The 27,611-nt window shown below is 45.5% G+C and overlaps 1 protein-coding gene across 1 annotated transcript in view; it reads left to right on the top strand.

Annotated features, from left to right (window-relative positions):
* Window positions 1-23,641: 23,641 nt before the first annotated feature.
* LOC311138030 (A-type voltage-gated potassium channel KCND3-like) overlaps window positions 23,642-27,611 on the top strand; it is a gene marked incomplete at both ends in the record, with an annotated part of 118,447 nt that continues 114,477 nt past the window's right edge. Inside the window, one exon of the mRNA XM_084172679.1 lies at window positions 23,642-24,744. Within this exon, the coding sequence (XP_084028805.1) occupies window positions 23,642-24,744 (1,103 nt within the window). The remainder of the gene's footprint in view (window positions 24,745-27,611) is intronic.

The raw sequence follows: 27,611 nt of genomic DNA on the forward strand, positions 1-27,611 counted from the left end.
TAGTTGAACTGACAATGCTGAGTCAAAGGAATCTGGCAATGGAAATGAACCCCCCCCCCCCTTTCTGTTTTTCAGATACAGACTTTATTCTGGGAAGTCAGGATCATTTCCAGAAAAGTAAAAGAAAAGTACCAGAGGTACTAAAATGGCCAATCAGCGGTTGAAACAGTAACAAAGTGAACACTGTTTTGGTAAAAAGCTGAAGGATGTGGCCGGAGAAATGTAATCTCTCTCAAATTCATAGACAGAGCTTTGGCTGCAAAGACTGACCCTCCACTATCCACATCGACGGGACAGCAGTGGAGAAGGTGGAAAGTTTTAAGTTCCTCGCCGTACATATCACTGACAAAACTGAAATAGTCCACCCACACAGACAGTGTGGTGAAGAAGGCGCAACAGAGCCTCTTCAACCTCAGGAGGCTGAAGAAATTTGGCCTGTCACCTAAAACCCTCAAAAACTTTTACAGATGCACAATTGAGAGCATCCTGTCGAGCTGTATCACCACCTGGTATGGCAACTGCACCGCCCACAACCGCAGGGCTCTCCAGAGGGTGGTGCGGTCTGCACAACGCATCACCGGGGGCAAACAACCTGCCCTCCAGGACACCTACAGCACCCGAAGTCACAGGAAAGCCAAAAAGATAATCAAGGACAACTACCACCCGAGCCACTGCCTGTTCACCCCGCTATCATCCAGAAGGCGAGGTCAGTACAGGTGCATCAAAGCTGGGACTGAGAGACTGAAAAACAGCTTCTATCTCAAGGCCATCAGACTGTTAAACAGCCATCACTAGCACAGAGAGGCTGCTGCCTACATACAGACTTGAAAATCACTGGCCACTTTAATAAAGGGAACACTAGTCACTTTAATAATGCCACTTTAATAATGTTTACATATCTTGTATTACCCATCTCATATGTATATACTGTATTCTGTACTATCTTAATAATGTTTACATATCTTGCATTACCCATCTCATATGTATATACTGTATTCTATACTATCTTAATAATGTTTACATATCTTGCATTACCCATCTCACATGTATATACTGTATTCTATACTATCTTAATAATGTTTACATATCTTGCATTACCCATCTCATATGTATATACTGTATTCTATACTATCTATTGCATCTTAGCCTATACCACTCTGATAATGACATTGCTCATCCATATATTTATACATTCTTATTCCATTCCTTTACTTAGATTTGTGTGTGTTAGGTTTTTGTTGTGGAACTGTTAGATATTACTTGCTAGATATTGCTGCACTGTCGGAACTAGAAGCTCAAGCATTTCGCTACACTCGCAATAACATCTGCTAACCATGTGTATGTGACCAATACATTTGATTTGAGTTGATTTGATTTTGATTTGATCAAAATTATAGTTTTAAAGGTCCCGAACATTGAAAATCATGTTTTTCATCAAATTAGATGATATTTGGATAAAATCAGTTCAAAGTCGTGTTACCCAAGTATGAGAAATGACTGTAGCTGGTACATTGATAAAGTTTGATCATAAAGTTACTGGTCCCCTCCCTCCATTTCGAACACTTGGATTCAGGAGGCAGGCATTACCAAAGCCGGAAATGTAATACACCAATGGTAGCGTCTTATCATCTTAACTAATTTAAATATGTACCACCTTAAAACCGTCATCACATGTGCAACTACGCCTTGCTTTACAAACCGTATGCTAGCTACTGGTAGCTAGCTTAAGCAGAACTTACAACCAAATATACTGGGAACCTTTCATCTGTGGTGTGACTGTTAGCAAGCAAGCTACTTACCAGCAAGCTGGCAAAAGCACACTGTGTTGTGACTGGATGCCATAGTTTACAATTAACCTTACACTATTTTCCGAAGAATGAAGACATCCGACAGCAGTGGCTCGGGTGGACAGGCTGCAAATTACAATCATGTCACACGTGTGCAGTGCACATTTCGAGTGAAGTTGCTTTATCAATTGGGAAGAACATTCGATGGGTCTTGCCAGGAAGCTAATCCTGAAGACAGATGCTGTACTGTCATTGTCAGTAGATTTTGCAAGCGCAGACCATAATGTAAGGAGTCTGACACGGTACGTTACCCCTGAAAATCATATTTTGCCATTCCATTGTGTGGGTTGTTGTATTATTATTTCACTTTCCATCTCCTTTTGTCTTTCCACTATCATCAAGCTGGAATGACAGACATTTTAGAAAATGTACTCTGTCTTCACAGCTTCCCAGGCAACCACCGCAGCAGGAATGCTGCAATACAAAATCAGCTTTCCCAAGGCAAAGAAGGGGGCAATGCTGTGAAGCCTGTGAAGACAGACCTAACATACTATACTGTAAGTCATAATTATTCATTTAAAATCTGCATCAATTGAGCATTTCAGGCACAGAAAAATTCCAAATACAAACATTGAAAAGTTTCACAAAAAAGTGCACAACCAAATACTGCATATTTCAAATTGAGTATTTTAAAAACACCAGAAAACACACTGTAGAATGAGTAGATCACTACATCAAGGAATTGATAGCGTCCCATTTCACTACCCATTTAACAAACATTTCCCTTTTCAAAAACATTACAGGCTACGTAGACAGGCTCCTGGATCTCCTCTTCGAGGTACTGTATGTGGGTAAGCTGTGCGAGCTGTCCATCCCAGGACCCCTGTCTTCCCAGTGTGAGAGGCCTGACAAGGAGGAGGCCATAACTGGATTTGTCTCCCGCTTCAATCTTGGGGGTGACTGAAGCCAAGTGGGTGACTGAAGCCTGCTTGATTGAAGTGGGGTACATGGGTCCCCCTCTTCACCCGCTCCCCTCCCCATCAATCTCTATAGTTGGATGCATTTCCTAAAGCCTAATCAATGGATCCTGCACACTGTGGGGCGGCCGGGTGCCTATATTAGACTTATGGCTCTAATTAATTTTTATGTCAAACGATGTCTCACCATTATTTCTCACCTTTATTTCTCATCAGTGTTCATGTTGATCAATATTTCAGCTATGCTGGCCTATTGTAAATGATCAAATAAATGTCTGATCAATACATACAATTCTGAACATATTGTCATTCATAACGCTAATGCAGAGGCAGCAATACATTTTCCAGTACACTTATTGTATGCTTGTTTTCATGTACATTTCCTTATGTCTAAGCTGCTAAGGTGACTCAGGCTTTACTCATTATTGTGAAGAAGTGAACTGTATTCTGTAATTAGTTACAAAACAATATAAATGCACTTGTATATTGCTGCTGTCTGTCAGATATCCAACAGTCCATGATAAGCTCTATTGACCATGAGAGTATTTTGCAGGAAAAATTGTTTGAGGCATACTATTTAGGCTCAGAATGACATGTGGCCCATTGTTTACCTTGTTACCTGGCAACGACCACAAGGGTGTTTCAAAGAGATGTCAGTCAAGGCGAGCTCATGATTATAAGCTCCCCGCCCATTCAGCCTGTTCATTCAGGCATCTTGAAAGAGATGAGAGAAAAGGTCAAATGTCTTCAATTCTGAGCATATTAACAGTGTACAAATATTATGGGTGATGTTTTGGTCATTTAAAGGTTGTTTTTACTTGGGAAATAGGATGACTGTGCAGGACTTTTAACCATGTTTTGAGGCTATACAGTGTTTGTTTACATTTACATTGTTTACAAACATTTTAGTAAAACAAGATTATATTTTGAGTTCTGATTGAGTACGACAGTTAAACTAAGCTCATGAGGCATTTATAAGTTATATTATTCAAGAATGAATGGGTATATATTATTAAGAAATAACTGGATTTATATTTTTTTATCTAAGGATCCATATTTCCACTCAACAAACTTAATTTCCAATTCATTAACACACAGTAGGGGCTGTTGAACCAATAACACGACTGGCACAGGAGCAGGGTGATAAACCTGCCATGAATACAAATCTATTTAAACACCAAAGTTGGTATTAGAGAATATAATGACATGGCACAGTCATAAAGTAACTATTGACTGATTCCAAATGTGAAGCATGTTAGACTAAGACATAAATCATCAAAGTTCACTCTTCCTCCTTTGAATCATGCAGTGTAATCTGATCTGCTGTAGTCAGACAGGGAATCTCAAGAATCACAAAATGTGTGAAAAATATGTTGTTATAATGATTGTTAGACAAAGACCAAGATGTACAGTGCAAAGCTTCACATCTAGTCCCAATATACAGTGCCTTCAGAAAGTATTCATACCCCTTCAATTATTCCACATTTTGTTGTGTTACAGACTGAATTCAACATTTATTAAATTACCCATCTACACACAATATCCCATAATGACAAAGTGAAAACAAGTTTTAAGACATTTTAGCAAATGTATTGAAAATGAAATACAGCAATATCTAACTTACATACAGTTGAAGTCGGAAGTTTACATACACCTTAGCCAAATACATTTAAACTCAGTTTTTCACAATTCCTGACATTTAATCCTAGTAAAAATTCCCTGTCTTAGGTCAGTTAGGATCACCACTTTATTTTAAGAATGTGAAATGTCAGAATAATAGTAGAGAGAATGATTTATATCAGCTTTTATTTCTTTCATCACATTCCCAGTGGGTCAGAAGTTTACATACACTCAATTAGTATTTGGTAGCATTGCCTTTAAATTGTTTAACTTGGGTCAAAGGTTTCGGGCAGCCTTCCACAAGCTTCCCACAATAAGTTGGGTGAATTTTGGCCTATTCTTCCTGACAGAGCTAGTGCAACAGAGTCAGGTTTGTAGGCCTCCTTGCTTGCAAATGCTTTTTCAGTTCTGCCCACAAATGTTCTATAGGATTGAGGTCAGGGCCTTGTGATGGCCACTCCAATACCTTGACTTTGTTGTCCTTAAGCCATTTTGCCACAATTTTGGAAGTATGCTTGGGGTCATTGTCCATTTGGAAGACCCATTTGCGACCAAGCTTTAACTTCCTGACTGATGTCTTGAGATGTTGCTTCAATATATCCACATCATTTTCCTTCCTCATGATGCCATCTATTTTGTGAAGTGCACCAGTCCCTCCTGCAGCAAAGCACCCCCACAGCATGATGCTGCAACCCCCGTGCTTCACGGTTGGAATGGTGTTCTTCGGCTTGCAAGCCTTCCCCTTTTTCCTCCAAACATAACGATGGTCATTATGGCCAAACAGTTATATTTTTGTTTCATCAGACCAGAGGACATTTCTCCAAAAAGTACGATCTTTGTCCCCATGTGCAGTTGCAAACCGTAGTCTGGCTTTTTTATGGAGGTTTTGGAGCAGTGGCTTCTTCCTTGCTGAGCGGCCTTTCAGGTTATGTCGATATAGGACTCGTTTTACTGTAGATACTTTTGTACCTGTTTCCTCCAGCATCTTCACAAGGTCCTTTTGCTGTTGTTCTGGGATTGATTTGCACTTTTCGCACCAAAGTACGTTCATCTCTAGGAGACAGAACGCGTCTCCTTCCTGAGCAGTATGACGACTGCGTGCATGGTGTTTGTTTGTCAGCAATTACAGCTGTTAGTCAATTCTGGGTAAGTCTCTAAGAGCTTTGCACACCTGGATTGTACAATATTTGCACATTATTATTTTCATAATTCTTCAAGCTCTATCAAGTTGGTTGTTGATCATTGCTAGACAGCCATTTTCAAGTCCTGACATAGATTTTCAAGCAGATTTAAGTAAAAACGGTAACTAGGCCACTCAGGAACATTCAATGTCATCTTGGTAAGCAACTCCAGTGTATATTTGGCCTTGTGTTTTAGGTTATTGCCCTGCTGAAAGGTGAATTCATCTCCCAGTGTCTGGTGGAAAGCAGACTGAAACAGGTTTCCTCTAGGATTTTGCCTGTGCTTAGCTCCATTTAGTTTCTTCTTTATCCTGAAAAACTCCCCAGTCCTTAATGATTACAAGCATACCCATAATACCCAAAATATGGAGAGTGATACTCAGTAATGTGTTGTATTGGATTTGCCCCAAACATAACACTTTATATACAGGAGCTACTGTACTCGAAATGTAGCTAGCTTGTTGCTACCTGGATAGCTAACTAAACAATAGCTGGAACGACCTAGCTGTAATATTTGGAGACGCTTTCTCTCCGTTGGGACAGACGCGAACTGGCTGAATCGATTCAGTGGCTAGCTTTGCACTTAACTGGCTAACAGTAGCTACTAAGGGTAAGTTATAACCTACATTTGTTTTTGTTTTGTTTTTACATACTGGTAACCAGAGACGTTCAAGGGAATTCGGGACATGGGTGACTAGTTAACGTTAGCTTGGCTCTCTCTGTGTGTTTCGTGCCGTGGGAGGAGGGGTTGGTTCATTGGCAGAGAGCAATGGCTAGCTAGTATGCTAACTATTCTAGCTAACTAACTGGCTGAATAAGTTGACGACGTACTCACTCAAACTGTCAAAACTAACCCAACTCCTACTGCTCTTTCCTCGTCTGACCATGTGTTCTTGCATACCCCGAGAGCATCTGGTCAGCGCGGCGGTGGCACAGGAATCCTCATCTCTCCCAAGTGGACATTCTCTCTTCTCTCTGACCCATCTGTCTATCTGCTCATTTGAATTCCATGCTGTCACAGTCACTAGTCCATTGAAGCTTAACATCCTTGTTATTTATCGCCCTCCAGGTTCCCTTGGAGAGTTCATCAATGAGCTTGACGCCTTGATAAGTTCCTTTCCTGAGGATGGCTCACCCCTCACAGTTCTGGGTGACTTTAACCTCCCTACGTCTGCCTTTGACTCATTTCTCTCTGCCTCCTTCTTTCCACTCCTTTCCTCTTTTGACCTCACCCTCTCACCGTCCCTCCCCTACTCACAAGGCAGGCAATACGCTTGACCTCATCTTTACTAGATGCTGTTCTTCTACTAATCTCACTGCAACTCCCCTCCAAGTCTCCGACCACTACTTTGTATCCTTTTCTCTCTCGCTCTTCTCCAACACAACTCACTCTGCCCCTACTCAGATGGTAATGTGCCGTCGCAACCTTCGTTACTCTCTCCTCTTCCATCCTATCATCTCTTCCCTCTGCTAAATCCTTTTCCCTCCGATCTCCTGATTCTGCCACCTCAACCCTCCTCTCCTCCCTTTCTGCATCTTTTGACTCTCTATGTCCCCTATCCTCCCGGCCGGCTCGGTCCTCCCCTCCTGTTCCGTGGCTTGACGAATCATTGCGACCTCACAGAATAATAATAATAATATGCCATTTAGCAGACGCTTTTATCCAAAGCGACTTACAGTCATGCGTGCATACATTATTTTATATTTTTTTTGTATGAGTGGTCCCGGGGATCGAACCCACTACCTTGGCGTTACAAGCGCCGTGCTCTACCAGCTGAGCTACAGAGGACCAGAGGGCTCCGGGCAGATGAGCGGAAATGGAGGAAAACTAGACTCCCTGTGGACCTGTCATCTTTTCACTCCCTCCTCTCTACATTCTCTTCCTCTTTTTCTGCTGCTATAGCCACTTTCTACCACTCTAAATTTCAAGCCTCTGCTTCTAACCCTAGGAAGCTCTTTGCCACCTTCTCCTCCCTGCTGAATACTCCTCCTCCTCCCTCTCTGTGGATGACTTCTTGAACGACATCCAATCCTCATTTATTAAGTCAAATGACACCGCTGGTCCTGCTCACACTGCCCTACCCTATGCTTTGACTTCTTTCTCCCCTCTCTCTCCAGATGAAATCTTGCGACTTGTGACGGCCGGCCGCCCAACAACCTGCCCGCTTGACCCTATCCCCTCCTCTCTTCTCCAGACCATTTCCGGAGACCTTCTCCCTTACCTCATCTCGCTCATCAACTCATCCTTGACCGCTGGCCATGTCCCTTCCGTCTTCAAGAGAGCGAGAGTTGCACCCCTCCTCAAAAAACCTACACTCGACCCCTCCGATGTCAACAACTACAGACCAGTATCCCTTCTTTCTTTTCTCTCCAAAACTCTTGAGCGTGACGTCTCTAGCCAACTCTCCTGCTATCTCTCTCAGAATGACCTTCTTGATCCAAACCAGTCAGGTTTCAAGACTGGTCATTCAACTGAGACTGCTCTTCTCTGTGTCAAGGAGGCTCTCCGCACTGCTGAAACTAACTCTCTCTCCTCTGCTCTTATCCTTCTAGACCTATCCGCTGCCTTTGATACTGCGAACCATCAGATCCTCCTCTCCACCCTCTCCAAGTTGGGCATCTCCAGCGCTGCTCACTCTTGGATTGCGTCCTACCTGACAGGTCGCTCCTACCAGGTGGCGTGGCGAGAATCTGTCTCCACACCACGTGCTCTCACCACTGGTGTCCCCCAGGGCTCAGTTCTAGGCCCTCTCCTATTCTCTCTATACACCAAGTCACTTGGCTCTGTCATATCCTCACATGGTCTCTTCTACCATTGCTACGCAGATGACACACAATTAATTTTCTCCTTTCCCCCTTCTGATAGTCAGGTGGCGAATCGCATCTCTGCATGTCTGGCAGACATATCAGTGTGGATGTCGGATCACCACCTCAAGCTGAACCTCGGCAAGACGGAGCTGCTCTTCCTCCCGGGGAAGGACTGCCTGCTCCATGATCTCGCCATCACGGTTGACAACTCCATTGTGTCCTCCTCCCAGAGTGCAAAGAACCTTGGCATGACCCTGGACAACACCCTGTCGTTCTCCGCTAACATCAAAGCGGTGACCCGATCCTGCAGGTTCATGCTCTACAACATTCACAGAGTACGACCCTACCTTACACAGAAAGCGGCACAGGTCCTAATCCAGGCACTTGTCATCTCCCGTCTGGATTACTGCAACTCGCTGTTGGCTGGGCTCCCTGCCTGTGCCATTAAACCCCTACAACTCATCCAGAACGCTGCAGCCCGTCTGGTGTTCAACCTTCCCAAGTTCTCTCATGTCACCCCCCTCCTCCACACACTCCACTGGCTTCCAGTTGAGGCTCGCATCTACTACAAGACCATGGTGCTTGCCTACGGAGCTGTGAGGGGAACGGCACCTCCTTACCTTCAGGCTCTGATCAGACCCTACACCCAAACGAGGGGACTGCGTTCATCCACCTCTGGCCTGCTAGCTCCCCTACCTCTACGGAAGCACAGTTCCTGCTCAGCCCAGTCAAAGCTATTCGCTGCTCTGGCACCCCAATGGTGGAACAAGCTCCCCCACGACGCCAGGACAGCGGAGTCACTGACCACCTTCCGGAGACACTTGAAACCCTTCCTCTTTAAGGAATACCTGGAATAGTATAAAGTAATCTTTTTTACCCCACCCCCCATAAAAAAATAAATTTAAAAAAAGGTGGTTGTCCCACTGGCTATCATAAGTTGAATGCACCAATTTGTAAGTTGCTCTGGATAAGAGCGTCTGCTAAATGATGTAAATGTAAATGTAAAATATTCAGCACAAAAAGTGAACTGCTTTGCCAATTTTTTGCAATATTACTTTAGTTCCTAGTTGCAAACAGGATGCATGTTTTGGAATATTTGTATTCTGTACAGGCTTCCTTCTTTTCACTCTGTCAATTAGGTTAATATTGTGGGGTAACTACAATATTGTTCATCCATCCTCAGTTTTCTCCTATCATAGCCATTAAACCCTGTAACTGTTTTAAAAAGTTACCATTGGTGTGAGAGTGTGATTTGCAGGACTCAGGCGCAGGAGGGTAAATAACCGAATACAGAGTTTATTCCGTAGTACACAGTTACGCTGGATAGCGTCGACAGCACAGTGTGTAATACAGGCGCACTGGAAAACAATACAGGCACACTGGGAGAAATAACCCCGGCAATACAAAATACGGGTAGCTCAACCGAGCTACACTCATCTTCACATAAAACAATCACCCACAAGGACAAGGGGGCATAGGGAACACTTATACACGGACTAATGAGGGGATATGAACCAGGTGTGTGTAATTGACAAGACAAGGCAAATGGAATAAACATATACAGTGGGGGAAAAAAGTATTTAGTCAGCCACCAATTGTGCAAGTTCTCCCACTTAAAAAGATGAGAGAGGCCTGTAATTTTCATCATAGGTACACGTCAACTATGACAGACAAATTGAGATTTTTTTTCTCCAGAAAATCATTTTTTTCAGGATTTTCAGAAACAAAATTGTAGACCAGCACCAGGCTGGGAAGACTGAATCTGCAATAGGTAAGCAGCTTGGTTTGAAGAAATCAACTGTGGGAGCAATTATTAGGAAATGGAAGACATACAAGACCACTGATAATCTCCCTCGATCTGGGGCTCCACGCAAGATCTCACCCGTGGGGTCAAAATGATCACAAGAACGGTGAGTAAAAATCCCAGAACCACACGGGGGGACCTAGTGAATGACCTGCAGAGAGCTGGGACCAAAGTAACAAAGCCTACCATCAGTAACACACTACGCCGCCAGGGACTCAAATCCTGCAGTGCCAGACGTGTCCCCCTGCTTAAGCCAGTACATGTCCAGGCCCATCTGAAGTTTACTAGAGTGCATTTGGATGATCCAGAAGAGGATTGGGAGAATGTCATTTGGTCAGATGAAACCAAAATAGAACTTTTTGGTAAAAACTCAACTCGTCGTGTTTGGAGGACAAAGAATGCTGAGTTGCATCCAAAGAACACCATACCTACTGTGAAGCATGGGGGTGGAAACATCATGCTTTGGGGCTGTTTTTCTGCAAAGGGACCAGGACGACTGATCCGTGTAAAGGAAAGAATGAATGGGGTCATGTATCGTGAGATTTTGAGTGAAAACCTCCTTCCATCAGCAAGGGCATTGAAGATGAAACGTGGCTGGGTCTTTCAGCATGACAATTATCCCAAACACACCGCCCGGGCAACGAAGGAGTGGCTTCGTAAGAAGCATTTCAAGGTCCTGGAGTGGCCTAGCCAGGAGATCTGCATGGAGGAATGGGCCAAAATACCAGCAACAGTGTGTGAAAACCTTGTGAAGACTTACAGAAAACATTTGACCTGTGTCATTGCCAACAAAGGGTATATAACAAAGTATTGAGAAACTTTTGTTATTGACCAAATACTTATTTTCCACCATAATTTGCAAATAAATTCATTAAAAATCCTACAATGTGATTTTCTGGATTTTTTTTCCTCATTTTGTCTGTCATAGTTGACGTGTACCTATGATGAAAATTACAGGCCTCTCTCATCTTTTTAAGTGGGAGAACGTGCACAATTGGTGGCTGACTAAATACTTTTTTTCCCCACTGTATGGAGCGGCAGTGGCTAGTAAGCCGGTGATGACGAACGCCAAAACCTGCCCGAACAAGGAGACCACTACACCGTGACCAAGCATGTCCCGAAACACCTCGTTCACAAAGGACTGGAAGACAGATGGAGCATTCATCAAACCGTAGGGCATCACTAGGTATTCATAATGCCCCGTGGTTGTGCTGAATGCTGTCTTCCACTCATCCCCCTCTCGAACACGCACCAGGTTGTACGCACTCCTGAGATCTAATTTGGTGAAGAAGCGCGCCCCATGCATTGACTCGACCACTGACGGAATGCGAGGGAGAGGATAACTAAATCTTACCGTCTCCTTGTTCAGTGGTCGATAATCAATGCAAGGGAGCAGACCACCGTCTTTCTTCTTCACAAAGAAGAAACTCGAGGAGGCGGGTGAAGTGGAGGGACGTATATACCCCTGGCGCAGGGACTCGGTGACGTATGTTTCCATAGCCGCCATTTCAGCCTGCGACAGTGGGTACGCATGGCTCCTGGGAGGTACAGTGTCTACCCAGAGGTTTATCGCAAAATCCCCCGCCTGATGAGGTGGTAACTTGGTAGCCTGCGATTTAGAGAACGCGTGCCCCAAATCGAGGTATTCGGGGGGAATGCGCATGGTGGAGGTACTGTCTGGACTATCCACCGTGGTTGCACCAACGGAAACACCTAGACACCTACCCTGACACTCTCGCGACCACCCCGTGAGAACCCTCTGCGGCCATGAGAAGGTGTGGTTGTGGAGTGCCAACCAAGGGAAACCTAATACCACAGGGAAAGTAGGAGACTCAATAATATAAAAAGTGACCTGCTCACAATGAGTCTCCTGGGTAATCATGGTGACTGGTGCAGTAACTTCCTTAACAAACCCGGACCCTAATGGTCGACTATCAAGTGCTCTGATGGGGAGTGGAATGGAGAGGGGAACCAATGAAATGCCTAGCCGGTGTGAGAATGCCCTGTCCATCAAGTTCCCAGCTGCGCCTGAATCGAGTAGCATCTTGCACTGGGGAACTACCATGTGATCGGGAAAGTAGATGGGTAGGGTACAGTGCGCAGCAGAGGGCTCTGAACGAGTGTGGGTGTTCGATACCTGGGGTGATGTGAGTGTGCCCTGCCTGCCGCCTCCAGACCCAAAAGAGCGCTGACGACAACGTGTGGTGTACTGTCCCTTCGTGCCACCAGTGTGACACTGTCGCTGTCATCCTCCGCTCTCTCGGATGGCGGTTCCACCCTGCTCCATCGGCTCGGGATCCGAGTCGGCCGGGGAGGCGGACTGGATGTTTGGAGCGGAGAGCTGACACAACCCGTCCTGGCTGAATGCCTATTTCCACACAATATGTGTGAGGCATCAGCACAGGACGTACAGGGCTGTGCACTCGTACTGGCGCTACAGCACGTGGCACTGGCGCAGGATATACGGGACCGAGGAGGCGTACTGGAGGCCATGAGCGTTGAGCCGGCACACCCCGTCCTGGCTGCATGCCCATCTTAGCACGACACGTGCGTGGTGCTAGCACCGGACATACAGGACTGTGCCGGAACACTCACGGCACAGTACGTGGCTCCGCATAACACGGAGCCTGCCCAGTCTCACGCTTCCTAGCCTGAGTACGGGGAGTTGGCTCTGCTCTAACTCTAGGCTCCGCCAACCACCCTTTTAGCCCCCCCCCCCCCAAAAAAAATATTGGGGCTGTCTCTCGGGCTTCCTCCTCGGCCGGTACCCTCTGCGTTGCCGCTGCTCCTCTCTGTAGCGTGCCTCCACAGTCTCCTCCCAAGGACGGCGATCCATTCCGGCCTGAATCTCTTCCCAAGTCCAGGATCCCTTCCCGTCCAGGATCTCCTCCCAAGTCCAGGCTGTCTGTTCCTGGACACGCTGCTTGGTCCTCTTTAGGTGGGATCTTCTGTCACGATCGTTACAGGAAGAGACGGACCAAGGCGCAGCGTGATAAGCGTACATTTTATTTCGTACACAACACACGAACAAAACAACAAAACGATACGTTAAGTCCTGAGGTTACACAACACAAACCTTTACGGAACAAGATCCCACAAACTAACTGGTGCCAACAGGCTGCCTAAGTATGGTCCCCAATCAGAGACAACAAGCTACAGCTGTCTCTGATTGGGAACCACCCTGGCCAACATACAGTGGGGAAAAAAAGTATTTAGTCAGCCACCAATTGTGCAAGTTCTCCCACTTAAAAAGATGAGAGAGGCCTGTAATTTTCATCATAGGTACACGTCAACTATGACAGACAAATTGAGAAAAAAAAATCCAGAAAATTACATTGTAGGATTTGTAATGAATTGATTTGCAAATTATGGTGGAAAATAAGTATTTGGTCACCTACAAACAAGCAAGATTTCTGGCTCTCACAGACCTGTAACTTCTTCTTTAAGAGGCTCCTCTGTCCTCCACTCGTTACCTGTATTAATGGCACCTGTTTGAACTTGTTATCAGTATAAAAGACACCTGTCCACAACCTCAAACAGTCACACTCCAAACTCCACTTTGGCCAAGACCAAAGAGCTGTCAAAGGACACCAGAAACAAAATTGTAGACCTGCACCAGGCTGGGAAGACTGAATCTGCAATAGTTTGAAGAAATCAACTGTGGGAGCAATTATTAGGAAATGGAAGACATACAAGACCACTGATAATCTCCCTCGATCTGGGGCTCCACGCAAGATCTCACCCCGTGGGATCAAAATTATCACAAGAACGGTGAGCAAAAATCCCAGAACCACACGGGGGGACCTAGTGAATGACCTGCAGAGAGCTGGGACCAAAGTAACAAAGCCTACCATCAGTAACACACTACGCCGCCAGGGACTCAAATCCTGCAGTGCCAGACGTGTCCCCCTGCTTAAGCCAGTACATGTCCAGGCCCGTCTGAAGTTTGCTAGAGTGCATTTGGATGATCCAGAAGAGGATTGGGAGAATGTCATATGGTCAGATGAAACCAAAATAGAACTTTTTGGTAAAAACCCAACTCGTCGTGTTTGGAGGACAAAGAATGCTGAGTTGCATCCAAAGAACACCATACCTACTGTGAAGCATGGGGGTGGAAACATCATGCTTTGGGGCTGTATTTCTGCAAAGGGACCAGGACGACTGATCCGTGTAAAGGAAAGAATGAATGAATGGGCCATGTATCGTGAGATTTTGAGTGAAAACCTCCTTCCATCAGCAAGTGCATTGAAGATGAAACATGGCTGGGTCTTTCAGCATGACAATGATCCCAAACACACCGCCCGGGCAACGAAGGAGTGGCTTCGTAAGAAGCATTTCAAGGTCCTGGAGTGGCCTAGCCAGTCTCCAGATCTCAACCCCATAGAAAATCTTTGGAGGGAGTTGAAAGTCCGTGTTGCCCAGCGACAGCCCCAAAACATCACTGCTCTAGAGGAGATCTGCATGGAGGAATGGGCCAAAATACCAGCAACAGTGTGTGAAAACCTTGTGAAGACTTACAGAAAATGTTTGACCTGTGTCATTGCCAACAAAGGGTATATAACAAAGTATTGAGAAACTTTTGTTATTGACCAAATACTTATTTTCCACCATAATTTGCAAATAAATTCATAAAAAATCCTACAATGTGATTTTCTGGATTTATTTTCCTCATTTTGTCTGTCATAGTTGACGTGTACCTATGATGAAAATTACAGGCCTCTCTCATCTTTTTAAGTGGGAGAACTTGCACAATTGGTGGCTGACTAAATACTTTTTTTCCCCACTGTAGATCAACACGATCTAGAACAAAAACATAGAAAACTAAACATAGAAAATCCACACCCTGGCTCAACATTTAAGAGTCCCCAGAGCCAGGGCGTGACATTTTTACTCCTGAACTTATTTAGGCTTGCTATAACAAAGGGGTTGAATACTTATTGACTCAAGACATTTCAGCTTTTCATTTTTTATGAATTTGTAAACATTTCTAAAAACATAATTCCACTTTGACAATATGGGGTATTGTGTATTTTTATTTTTATTTATTAAGCATCCCCATTAGCTGCTGCTAAGGCAGCAGTTACTCTTCCTGGGGTCCAGCTAAATTAAGGCATTACAATTCATTCACAACAGATTTCACAATACATTAAGTGTGTGACCTCAGGCCTCTACTCTACTACCACATATCTACAAGACAAAATCCATGTATATGTGTGTATAGTGCGTATGTTAGCGTGTGTATGCATGTGTCTGTGCCTAGGTTTGTGTTGCTTCACAGTCCCTGCTGTTCCATAAGGTGTATTTTTATCAGTTTTTGTAATCTAATTTTACTGCTTGCATGAGTTACTTGATGTGGAATAGAGTTCCATGTAGTCATGTCTCTATGTAGTACTGTGCGCCTCCCATAGTCTGTTCTGGACTTGGGGACTGTGAAGAGACCTCTGGTGGCATGTCTTGTGGGGTATGCATGGGTGTCCGAGCTGTGTGCCAGTAGTTCAAACAGACATCTCGGTGCATTCAACATGTCAATACCTATCACAAATACAAGTAGTGATGAAGTCAATCTCTCCTCCACTTTGAGCCAGGAGAGATTGAAATGCATATTATTAATGTTAGCTCTCTTTGTACATCTAAGGGCCAGCCGTGCTGCCCTGTTCTGAGCCAATTGCAATTTTTCTAAGTCCCTCTTTGATCACGATTGAACAGTAGTCCAGGTGCGACAAAACGATGGCCTGTAGGACCTGCCTTGTTGATAGTGCTGTTAAGAAGGCAGATAGGAGTGGCAATATCGTCTGCAATTATCCTCAGTCATTTTCCATCCAAGTTGTCAGACCCCGGTGGCTTGTCATTGTTGATAGACAACAATAATTGTTTCACCTCTTCCACACTCACTTTACGGAATTCAAAATTCAAACTTTCATAATTTGGTCAGATATACTTGGATGTCTGATGGATGTCTGATGTCAGCTTGGATGTCTGATGTCAGCGTTTGTTGCTGGCCTGTCATGCCTAAGTTTGTTAATCTTGCCAATGAAAAAATCATTAAAGTAGTTGGCAATATCAGTGGGCTTTGTGATGAATGAGCCATCTGATTCAATGAATGATGGAGTTGAGTTTGCCTTTTTGCCCAAAACTTAATTTAAGGTGCTCTAAAGCTTTTTACTATCATTCTTTATGTCATTTATCTTTGTTTCATAGTGTAGTTTCTTCTTCTTTTTATTCAGTTTAGTCACATGATTTCTCAATTTGCAGTACGTTTGTCAATCGGTTGTACAGCCAGACCTATTTGCCTTTTCTTTTGCCTCATCCTTCTCAATCATACAATTTTTCAATACCTCATCAACCCACGGGGAGTTAGCAGTTTTTACAGTCATTTTCTTAATGGGTGCATGCTTATTAGTAACTGGGATAAGCAATTTCATAAATGTGTCAAGTGCAGCATCAAGGTTGCTTCTCATTACACACCACGGACCAACAAATATTATTTACATCAACAACATAGGAATCACTACAAAACATATTGTATGACCTTTTATAAACTATATTAGGCCCAGCCATTGGAACTTTGGTTTTCCTAGATATAGCTACTATATTGTGATCACTACATCCAATGGATTTGGATACTGCTTTCAAGCAAATTTCTGCAGCATTAGTAAAACGTGATCAATACATGTTGATGATTTCATTCCTGTGCTGTTTGTAACTACCCTGGTAGGTTGACTGATAACCTGAACCAGGTTGCAGGCACTAGTTACAGTTTGAAGCTTTCTCTTGAGTGGGCAGCCTGAGGAAAGCCAGTCAGTATTGAAATCACCCAGAAAATATACCTTTCTGTTGATATCGCGTACATTATCAAGCATTTTACACATATTATCCAGATACTGTTAGCACTTGGTGGTCTATAGCAGCTTCTTAGGTGAGGCAGATGAATCTGTAGCCATATTACTTCAACCGTATTTAACATGAGATCCTCTCTAAGCTTTACAGGAATGTGGTTCTGAATATAAACGTGTCACGAACGTCGTATGAAGGAGTGGACCAAAGCGCAGCGTTAGTTGCGAACATACTTGCTTTATTTAATTAAAGCATACACACGAAATAACGAAACAATAAACGACTCGTGAAGTCCACGGTGACAAAGACCGACAAGGAACAAAAACCCACAAACACAAAGTGAAACACAGACAGTTAAATATGGCTCCCAATCAGAGACAACCAGCACACAGCTGACACTCGTTGCCTCTGATTGGGAGTCACTCAGGCCAACATAGAAATAAACAACCTAGAACACCCAACATAGAAACAGAACACATAGAATGAACACACCCTGGCTCAACATAATGAGTCCCAGAGCCAGGGTGTGACAGTACCCCCCCCTAAAGGCGCGGACTGCGACCGCGCCTCAACTAAAACAAAACAGGGGAGGGCTGGGCGGGCATACCTCCTCGGCGGCGGTTCTGCCTCCGGCCTTGACCACCACCCTCCAATAAACCCCCCATAGCGCCCCTGGTCTAGTCTGGCTCCGCTGGCTGGAGCTGACCTGGACGTAGCAGGAGCGGCTAGCTTCAGCTCCGTTGGGGAGCAATAAAGCGGTACCTGATCTGGCACCGATGACCCAGGCACGGGTTGTGCCGGACTGACGACGCGCACCCCAGGCTTGGTGCGTGAGGCAGGAAAGGACCGGACCTGGCTGTCGATGCGCACCCCTAGCTTGGTGCGTGGAGCAGCAACGGGCCGGACCGGGCTGACGATGCGCACCCCTGGCTTGGTGCGTGGAGCCGGAACGGGCCTCACCGGGCTGACGACTCGCACCCCTGGCTTGGTGCGTGGAGCAGCGACGGGCCTTGCCAGGCTGACGACTCGCACCCCTGGCTTGGTGCGAGTAGCAGGAACGGGCTGGACCAGGCTGACGACTCGCACCCCTGGCTTGGTGCGAGTGGCAGGAACGGGCTGGACCAGGCTGACGACTCGCACCCCTGGCTTGGTGCGAGTGGCAGGAACAGGCCGGGCCGGGCTGGCGACGCGCACCGTAGGCTTGGTGCGTGGAGCAGGAACAGGCCGGGCTGGGCTGGCGACGCACACCGTAGGCTTGGTGCGTGGAGCAGGGACAGGCCGGGCTGGGCTGGCGACGCACACCGTAGGCTTGGTGCGTGGAGCAGGGACAGGCCGGGCTGGGCTGGCGACGCACACCGTAGGCTTGGTGCGTGGAGCAGGGACAGGCCGGACAGGGCTGGCGACGCACACCGTAGGCTTGGTGCGTGGAGCAGGAACAGGCCGGGCTGGGCTGTCGACGCACACCGTAGGCTTGGTGCGTGGAGCAGGGACAGGCCGGGCTGGGCTGGCGACGCACACCGTAGGCTTGGTGCGTGGAGCAGGGACAGGCCGGGCTGGGCTGTCGACGCACACCGTAGGCTTGGTGCGTGGAGCAGGGACAGGCCGGGCTGGGCTGTCGACGCACACCGTAGGCTTGGTGCGTGGAGCAGGGACAGGCCGGACAGGGCTGGCGACGCACACCGTAGGCTTGGTGCGTGGAGCAGGAACAGGCCGGGCTGGGCTGTCGACGCACACCGTAGGCTTGGTGCGTGGAGCAGGGACAGGCCGGGCTGGGCTGTCGACGCACACCGTAGGCTTGGTGCGTGGAGCAGGGACAGGCCGGGCTGGGCTGTCGACGCACACCGTAGGCTTGGTGCGTGGAGCAGGGACAGGCCGGGCTGGGCTGGCGACGCACACCGTAGGCTTGGTGCGTGGAGCAGGAACAGGCCGGACCGTACTGGGAACACACACCACTGGCCTTAAACGGGGATCAGGAACGGGCCGGACCGGACTGGCAATACACCTCAGTACCTCTCGCCGTGCCTCTACAACTTCCTTCCCTCCTCTCGCCAATGGCTCCCGTAACCCGGTGGCCTTCTCTCCTCGTCTCCCATTTCGCCCTGTGGCAGCCTCCTGCTGCCCAGTCGCCCATGCCGTGTGCCCCCCCCTAAAAAATTATTGGGGGTGCCTCTCGTCCGTCCGACGATGGCACTGCTGACGCCGCTGCTCCTCTCTCGCCAGGGCCTTAATCCTACCCCAAGGTCCCTTGCCCCCGAGCATGTCCTCCCAGAACCACGATTTGCCCACCTGGGCCATCGCCAGCCTCTCCATCTCCTTTCCTGGCGCTTCCTCCCATGTCCAGTCTGCCTGCTCCTGGACATGCTGCTTGGTCCTTTTATGGTGGGTTTTTCTGTCACGAACGTCGTATGAAGGAGTGGACCAAAGCGCAGCGTTAGTTGCGAACATACTTGCTTTATTTAATTAAAGCATACACACGAAATAACGAAACAATAAACGACTCGTGAAGTCCACGGTGACAAAGACCGACAAGGAACAAAAACCCACAAACACAAAGTGAAACACAGACAGTTAAATATGGCTCCCAATCAGAGACAACCAGCACACAGCTGACACTCGTTGCCTCTGATTGGGAGTCACTCAGTCAAACATAGAAATAAACAACCTAGAACACCCAACATAGAAACAGAACACATAGAATGAACACACCCTGGCTCAACATAATGAGTCCCAGAGCCAGGGTGTGACAAAACGGCCATACTTCCACCTTGGCATTTCTGTCTTTTCTGTAGATCTTATAACCATGTATTGCTACCACTGTATCATCAAAGTTATTATCTAAGTGAGTTTCAGAGATTGTCATATGAATGTCATCAATTACTAGCAAATTATTGATTTCATGAACCTTGTTTCTTAAGCGACATATGTTATTTTTAGCACTTTTCTGGGATGCTTGATTGTTTTTATTAATTTACTGGGAAGCTTAGCAGAGGTAGACATGCTCAGGTTATGTATGTTAGTGCAGGGTGAGCTGCACACAGTGAACTTCCTGCTAGGGCACACCACCTCAGTGCTAACAATTTAACTCTGGCTCATAGGCACATGATTACTGGATACAATAGCTGTAGGATCAGCAGAGGCATTCAGGGCAGTAAGAGGGACATAAATTAGGATACTTACATTGTGTTTTCCAGCGCCCCTAGGATAATGTACATTTCATTAAGCATTATGACAACTCAGCGACACAATGGTAGGGATTAAATGAGCTGGGCTTGGGTCATTGATCATTCATTGTGTAGGCCAGTGACACAAAATCTCAAACAAAAGGTGTGTCACGTTTGTTGAAGGACGGGTCAGACCAAGGCGGAGCGTGAAGTGCATACATGTTTGAACAATGGGTCTGGTCACCTCTCTTGGCAAGGGCATCAAAGTCTGGTGTCATCTTTGATGTAGAGATTCTCAGAACAGCTGACAAGTGGTCATTTGTTCAATTTGACCTGTGACAGGATTTGTTGTAATTCATGAGTGAGAATGTTTGTTCACACACATATGTGGACCCGAATAAAACAAGCATCCTTTGGGCGTGCTTTTTTTTGTTTGGAAACTTTGTTTCATTCAGTTTGCCATAGTACTGGTCTATTGTTGCTGTTTTGTACTGCTCCTTCAAAGCACTGTCACATTGGATGTCGATGACCTCCAATTGTGTGTCTGGTGGTGCTTTCTCACTGTCGAAAGACAGGGGGCATGATACAAGCTCCAGCTCAGTCTCAATCTTGGTGAAGTCTGAGAAGCGGCGGGAAATCTCAGCATGCAGGTCGATCAAAGTGCTACTGTATGTCTCAGTGTGGCACTGCGATGTGGGCGTGTTCAGTGCAGCCAGTGTCGGAAATTGAGCAAGAGACCGGCTGCTTATTTGTCTGGAGAACAACATAAGTTTGGCCTTGAATGCTTTCACGTTGGAATACATTTCATGCACAAGAACACCATTTCCCTGCAGTTTCACATTTAGATCGTTCAGATGCCCAAATATGTCCACACCGAAAGCAAAGTCGCCCAGCCAGTCTGTGTCTTTCAACTCTGAGAAGTCGTCAGCTTTACCAACCATATCGAGGAACATACCTATCTCCCCTCTCAGTTCCCACACACATCAAAATACTTTTCCCAGGCTTAGCCAGCGCACATTTGAATGGTACAACAAGTCCTGGTGCTCTGCCTCTGTGTCATTGAGCAGCTGAAGGAACTGACGATGGTTAAGCCCTCTTGCCCGTATAAAGTTTTACAACCACTTTGACAACATCTTCCAGCTTTAACACACTTTTACACAGGGCTCCCTGATGAATAATACAGTGAAGAAATATCAATTCCTCAAAGTTAGGGCTTTCTTCTTTTACTTTGTCTTGTAATCTTTTTAGTAGGCCAATGTTTTTACCGGTTAGATTTGGTGATCCCATCTGTTGTGATGTTTGTCAGTTTGCTCCACAGTAGATTCATTTTTTCCAAGCAGGCAGATCGCCTGTCATATAAATCAGAGCTTCTGGTTGTTCCCATCATTGATTCCATTGCAAGAAGTTCCTCTGTTATTTCAAAGTTCTCATTTATTCCTCTGACAAAAATGTAAAGAAGTGTCTCTGATGTGAGAAGTGTCTCTGATGTCAGTACTCTCATCCAGTGCTATAGAAAAAAAGATCGAAGCCATCTGCTTCGACATTCAGAGTCCACTTTTCTCATTTTCGCAGCACTAATTTTTCACGTCAAAAGTCGTCAAGCAATGAAGTGGCTATGATGACTGAGCGCATTCTGAATCTGACTGTAGGCCCAAATACAGAGCGCGCTGCCAGGCTACAGCGCCATCTATTGGAGGTTGTTTGTATATCATGGTATGAGTAATTTTAGGCCAAAAATCGTAACTCAAATATAATAACATTTAATACATTTTAAAAATGTCTCGCGGGCCTGATTGAAGTGCCCTGCGCGGCCGTACTTTGTCCCCCCTTGAGTTATAGCATCCTGTCATGTCATACTATTTCTCTAGAAGGCAACTTCCCGTCACTGCGCTGCGCATAATTGAATGAGGACATTTTCCAGTAACACCAACTGCCTCATTAAAAGCGTGCAGAAGCTAAATGTATATATTTTCTCAAATTAACTATAAAAAGTAAATAAGAAAGAAAGTGTAGTTGACACATCCGTCCATTTAGTCGGTCGAGTGGACCGATTTATAACCGTAAAATTGTGTGACGAGAGAGTGAGAGAGTGAGAGAGCGAGAGAGTGAGAGAGCGAGAGAGAGAGAGAGAGAGAGAGAGAGAGAGAGAGAGAGAGAGAGAGAGAGAGATTACGGAGCCTGACTCATGTCCATCACCCACTTTTCTAGTCATCATCACAGTCATGAGGTAGGTGTGAATATCATCCTGAAGGCTGCGAAATGAATCTGTGCTGTCTGTCCAAACCGCAGGTGCATCTAGATGCAGGTGTGGTTTAAAGAAACGACTTTGAGGTTTTAGTGAATTTCATCAAAACGTTTACCGTCGTTCAACGCATCGAGATCCCCATCTCGTGTGCATCTATGCTTGTTTCGCTCGTTCACACAGAGGTCCTTTGTCAATGCGTCCTTCAATTTCTGTAGCTTTTCCCCAGAGGAGTTATCTTGCTGGAGGATCGCGCATTGAAATTGTTTGGATCTTTCCTAGTTTGGAGGTAAGTGATAAAGAAAGCTTTGAAGATGCACCTGATGAGTTCTCTATATTTCTTTCTAATGTGCTGGTCTGTTTTTTCTTTCTTTCTTCTACAAGTAGCCTAACATGTGGAGTTGATCATCGTAATCAGAATGTTAAAGCAGCAATACTGTTTTACTTATGCATCAAAATACTGAATTGTATTCAACTAGCGCTAGAGCATACACTCCTATCGATATTTTTTCTTCAACATTTTCAATCTAAATTAGCAATAAATAGGCAGAGGTAAACTTGATTTTCTATCATTTGACATAATCTTTCTTCATATTATCCTTAAATCTGATACAGACCTAGCAAAATGGCACTTCTGACTCAACAGGTCTCTCTCTATTCAGGCGAGACAACTTATATTTTTCATATATGTTTAATAGAGCTTCCTAAAGAGACTTCACATTATCCTCTCTTTCTTAAACCTTCTGTTCAGTGAGCTCTGGAAATTACAGGGAATTTGACCGCCTGCTTAGAGGTCTTGTGGTGTTGTGGTTCTGGCAGAGGGATTGTCGTTATAGTCCTTGCATCCATAGCTCCATCTATGAATTCCAGAGTGGCTACATTTCCTTTTATACCAGCACACCAAGTGGTGGGGCTGCTGTTGGGTTGGAAAACAGAGTCAGGATTGTGGCTCCAACAGTCATGAGATCACAGTAGACTAGCATCAGCAATGTAACCGATCATCAAATATTTGTTTGAGTTCTTTAGAACGCATTAGGCTCTTTGGTTTATAATGGAAATACTTTAATACTATGATTTACTATAGTAGCTTATAGTGCAAACCACCTACCATGCAACCACCTTATCATTGAAATGCTTTATTCATGAGTTACTGTTTTTGTGTTGTCTGTTTCTCTGTTTAAGATGACAGGCCATTTTAAGGCAAGCAGGAAACCAGAGTAAGTCGCCATGGCGGCAGGAGTGGCTGCATGGCTTCCCTTCGCCCGGGCAGCAGCTATTGGCTGGATGCCTGTGGCCAACTGCCCCATGCCTATCGCTCCTAGAGACCACACAAAGAGACATGATGAGCTGATCATCCTGAACGTGAGTGGACGACGCTTCCAGACCTGGAGGACCACACTGGACCGTTACCCAGACACCCTGCTGGGCAGCTCTGAGAAACAGTTTTTTTACGATGAGGAGACCAAGGAGTATTTTTTCGACCGGGACCCAGACTCCTTCCGTAGCATTCTCAACTTCTACCGGACGGGCAAGTTGCACTATCCTCGCTACGAGTGCATCTCGGCCTACGACGAAGAGCTAACCTTCTTCGGCATCATCCCGGAGATCATTGGTGACTGCTGCTACGAAGAGTACAAGGATCGGAAGCGGGAGAATGCTGAACGTCTCCAGGACGACCAGGATGACAACAAGGACTGCAAGCTGCCCAACATGACATACAGAGAGACCATGTGGAGGGCCTTTGAGAACCCTCACACCTCCACCATGGCCCTGGTGTTCTACTACGTCACCGGCTTCTTCATCGCCATCTCAGTCCTCACCAACGTGATAGAGACGGTTCCGTGCGGTGCTACGCCTTCCCAGAAGGACATGCCGTGTGGTGAGCGCTACACCGTAGCCTTCTTCTGCATGGACACGGCCTGTGTCCTCATCTTCACCGTAGAGTACCTCATGAGACTGTTCGCCGCGCCCAGCCGCTACCAATTCATGCGCAGCGTGATGAGCATCATCGACGTGGTGGCCATCTTTCCCTATTACATCGGCCTGGTGATGACAGACAACGAGGACGTGAGCGGAGCCTTTGTCACGCTCCGTGTGTTCCGTGTGTTCCGCATCTTCAAGTTCTCCCGCCACTCACAGGGCCTCAGGATCCTGGGGTACACGCTGAAGAGCTGCGCCTCGGAGCTGGGCTTCCTCCTCTTCTCCCTCACCATGGCCATCATCATCTTCGCCACCGTCATGTTTTACGCAGAGAAGGGGTCGTCGTCGACCAAGTTCACCAGCATCCCAGCCTCCTTCTGGTACACCATTGTCACAATGACCACGTTGGGGTAAGTCCTCCCTCTCTCTCTCTCCCTCTTTCCTTCGTTATTTCTTTCTTTCTTTCTTTCTTTCTTTCTTTCTTTCTTTCTTTCTTTCTTTCTTTCTTTCTTTCTTTCTTTCTTTCTTTCTTTCTTTCTTTCTTTCTTTCTTTCTTTCTTTCTTTCTTTCATTCGTTCTTTCTTTCTTTCTTTCTCATCCCTATCTCTCGCTTCTCTCTCCCTCTCTTTCTCTCTACAGTTTTAGTTCTCTCTCCCTCTCTTTCTCTCTACAGTTTTAGTTCTCTCTCCCTCTCTTTCTGGCTACAGTTTTAGTTCTCTCTCCCGCTCTGTCTACAGTTTTAGTTCTCTCCCTCTCTTTCTCTCTACAGTTTTAGTTCTCTCTCCCTCTCTTTCTGTCTACAGTTTTAGTTCTCTCCCTCTCTTTCTCTCTACAGTTTTAGTTCTCTCTCCCTCTCTTTCTGTCTACAGTTTTAGTTCTCTCTCCCTCTCTTTCTCTCTACAGTTTTAGTTCTCTCCCTCTCTTTCTCTCTACAGTTTTAGTTCTCTCTCCCTCTCTTTCTGTCTACAGTTTTAGTTCTCTCCCTCTCTTTCTCTCTACAGTTTTAGTTCTCTCTCCCTCTCTTTCTCTCTACAGTTTTAGTTCTCTCTCCCTCTCTTTCTCTCTACAGTTTTAGTTCTCTCTCCCGCTCTGTCTACAGTTTTAGTTCTCTCTCCCTCGCTTTCTCTCTACAGTTTTAGTTCTCTCTCCTTCCACTCGTGTGTGTCTTCTCCATTGGAATAATGACCCCAAGAGAATTCAAGATGGTGCCCAAATAATATCTTCAAATCAGGAGCTCTCCAAAAACCTTGCTTGGCATTCTAAAAAGTGCATTCTAAAAAGTAAAGAAGTAAATCCTTCAAGGTTGAATCCAAACAATAATTATGTTCTAAAAGGGATTTCATTAGTTATACAACTATAATTAACTCACCTTAAAAGGTTGATTACTAGATTTGATCTTATGCCAAAATGCTTGCCTGTGTTTTACAAAAAATGTAATACCTCAAGGCTATTGTTTTGATGTATTTTTGTAATGGGTGTCCTGGATACTGTATGTGTTCTGCTGTTATGGAATATGGATAAAAGCCAACAGCACTGTGCTAAATTTGAAATTGAAGCATGCATGAAGACAGCTTCCTCATGTCTTCAATAGACTAGTGGGTGAATGAGGTATGAGGCTGCTGCCACTGTGAGTAATGGAGGGGTACCACCACCTTCCAGGCCTACCAGTATAAACTCTCATGACATAAAGTGTTTACCTTACTGCAGGGTGGCCGAATACAGACATACAGTAGCTGCTGGGACAGTGTGTGTGTGTGTGCGTGTGTGTGTGTGTGTGTGTGCGTGTGTGCTCGCCTGAATGTTTTGTGACAGTAGTGAGAGATGTGTGTTCTCATGTTGTCTTCGTCTAGTGGGTGTTTTGTGTCTACTGTCATTTCTAACATTTTCTTAATCTGCCATTTATCACGGTTTACTCTGGAACACATAGTCCCAGAAAACAATGCTTGTGATAAGATTTAGGACCCTGAATGCCGGTGAAGTTTACATTTTTCTCCTTACTAGATGGAAATAACTGTTCATTATTTTCTATGTTTTCAAGAACCGTCTATAGGTATTTATGAAGATTTCATACTTTTTAAAACTCTATTTTCCTCTTATTTATACTTTGTCTCTTTCTGCCGACTTCTCTTTGGGCTCTGTCCATCTCCACATTGTGTTAGTCATTGGGCTCTGTCCATCTCCACATTGTGTAAGTCATTGGGCTCTGTCCATCTCCACATCGTGTTAGTCATTGGGCTCTGTCCATCTCCACATTGTGTAAGTCATTTGGCTCTGTCCATCTCCACATCGTGTTAGTCATTGGGCTCTGTCCATCTCCACATCTTGTATGTCATTGGGCTCTGTCCATCTCCACATCGTGTTAGTCTTTGGGCTCTCTACATCTCCACATCGTGTTAGTCATTGGGCTCTGTCCATCCCCACATCGTGTAAGTTATTGGGCTCTGTCCATCTCCACATCGTGTTAGTCATTGGGCTCTGTCCATCTCCACATCGTGTATGTCATTGGGCTCTGTCCATCTCCACATCGTGTTAATCATTGGGCTCTGTCCATCTCCACATCGTGTTAGTCATTGACAATGACCTCTAATGTCTCACTGGTAGACTGGTGCTGTTCTGATTCTTCACTGGTCAGCTAATAAAGTGACCTTGATGCTTATTTCGCCAAGCAGCCAGGAAGTCTCTCCAAAAAATAGTGCCAGTGGAGACATTTAATTGGATCCCCATTAGCTTTTGCAGAAGCAGCCGCTACTCTTCCTGGGGACAAAAAAAACACAAAACATGACAAGTAACAAAACACTGACACACGGATAGACAAGGACAGTCACAGAAATGTGAAATACAATGATATACAAACAATACAACAACAAAAATGATGTGTGTTAGAGTGTACCTGTGTGTGCGTGTGTTTGAATGTGTGTGTCCTCACAGTCCCCCCGTTCCATTAGTTGTTTTTTAAAGGTCCTTTTCCTGTTTGCTTGAGTAATTGGAGATGGAAGGGAGTTCCATGTGATCATGGCTCTGTATAAAACTGTGCGTTGCCGTGAATTCGTTTTGGATTTGGGGACTGTGAACAGACACCTGGTGGCATGTCTTGTGGGGTATGTATGGGTGTTTGAGCTGAATGTTATTTGATTATGCAGACAGTCTGGAATTCTCGTCACAGTAATATTTCTCGTAAAAACTAGAAGAGAAGCAGTTAATCTCTTGCCAACCCTCAACCAGGAAAGACATGGTATGCATGTTGTTAATGTTAGTTCTGTATGTGCAGTTAATGGCA

Source organism: Coregonus lavaretus, assembly GCF_964263955.1.
Source record: "Coregonus lavaretus genome assembly, chromosome: 12".
NCBI lineage: Eukaryota > Metazoa > Chordata > Actinopteri > Salmoniformes > Salmonidae > Coregonus > Coregonus lavaretus.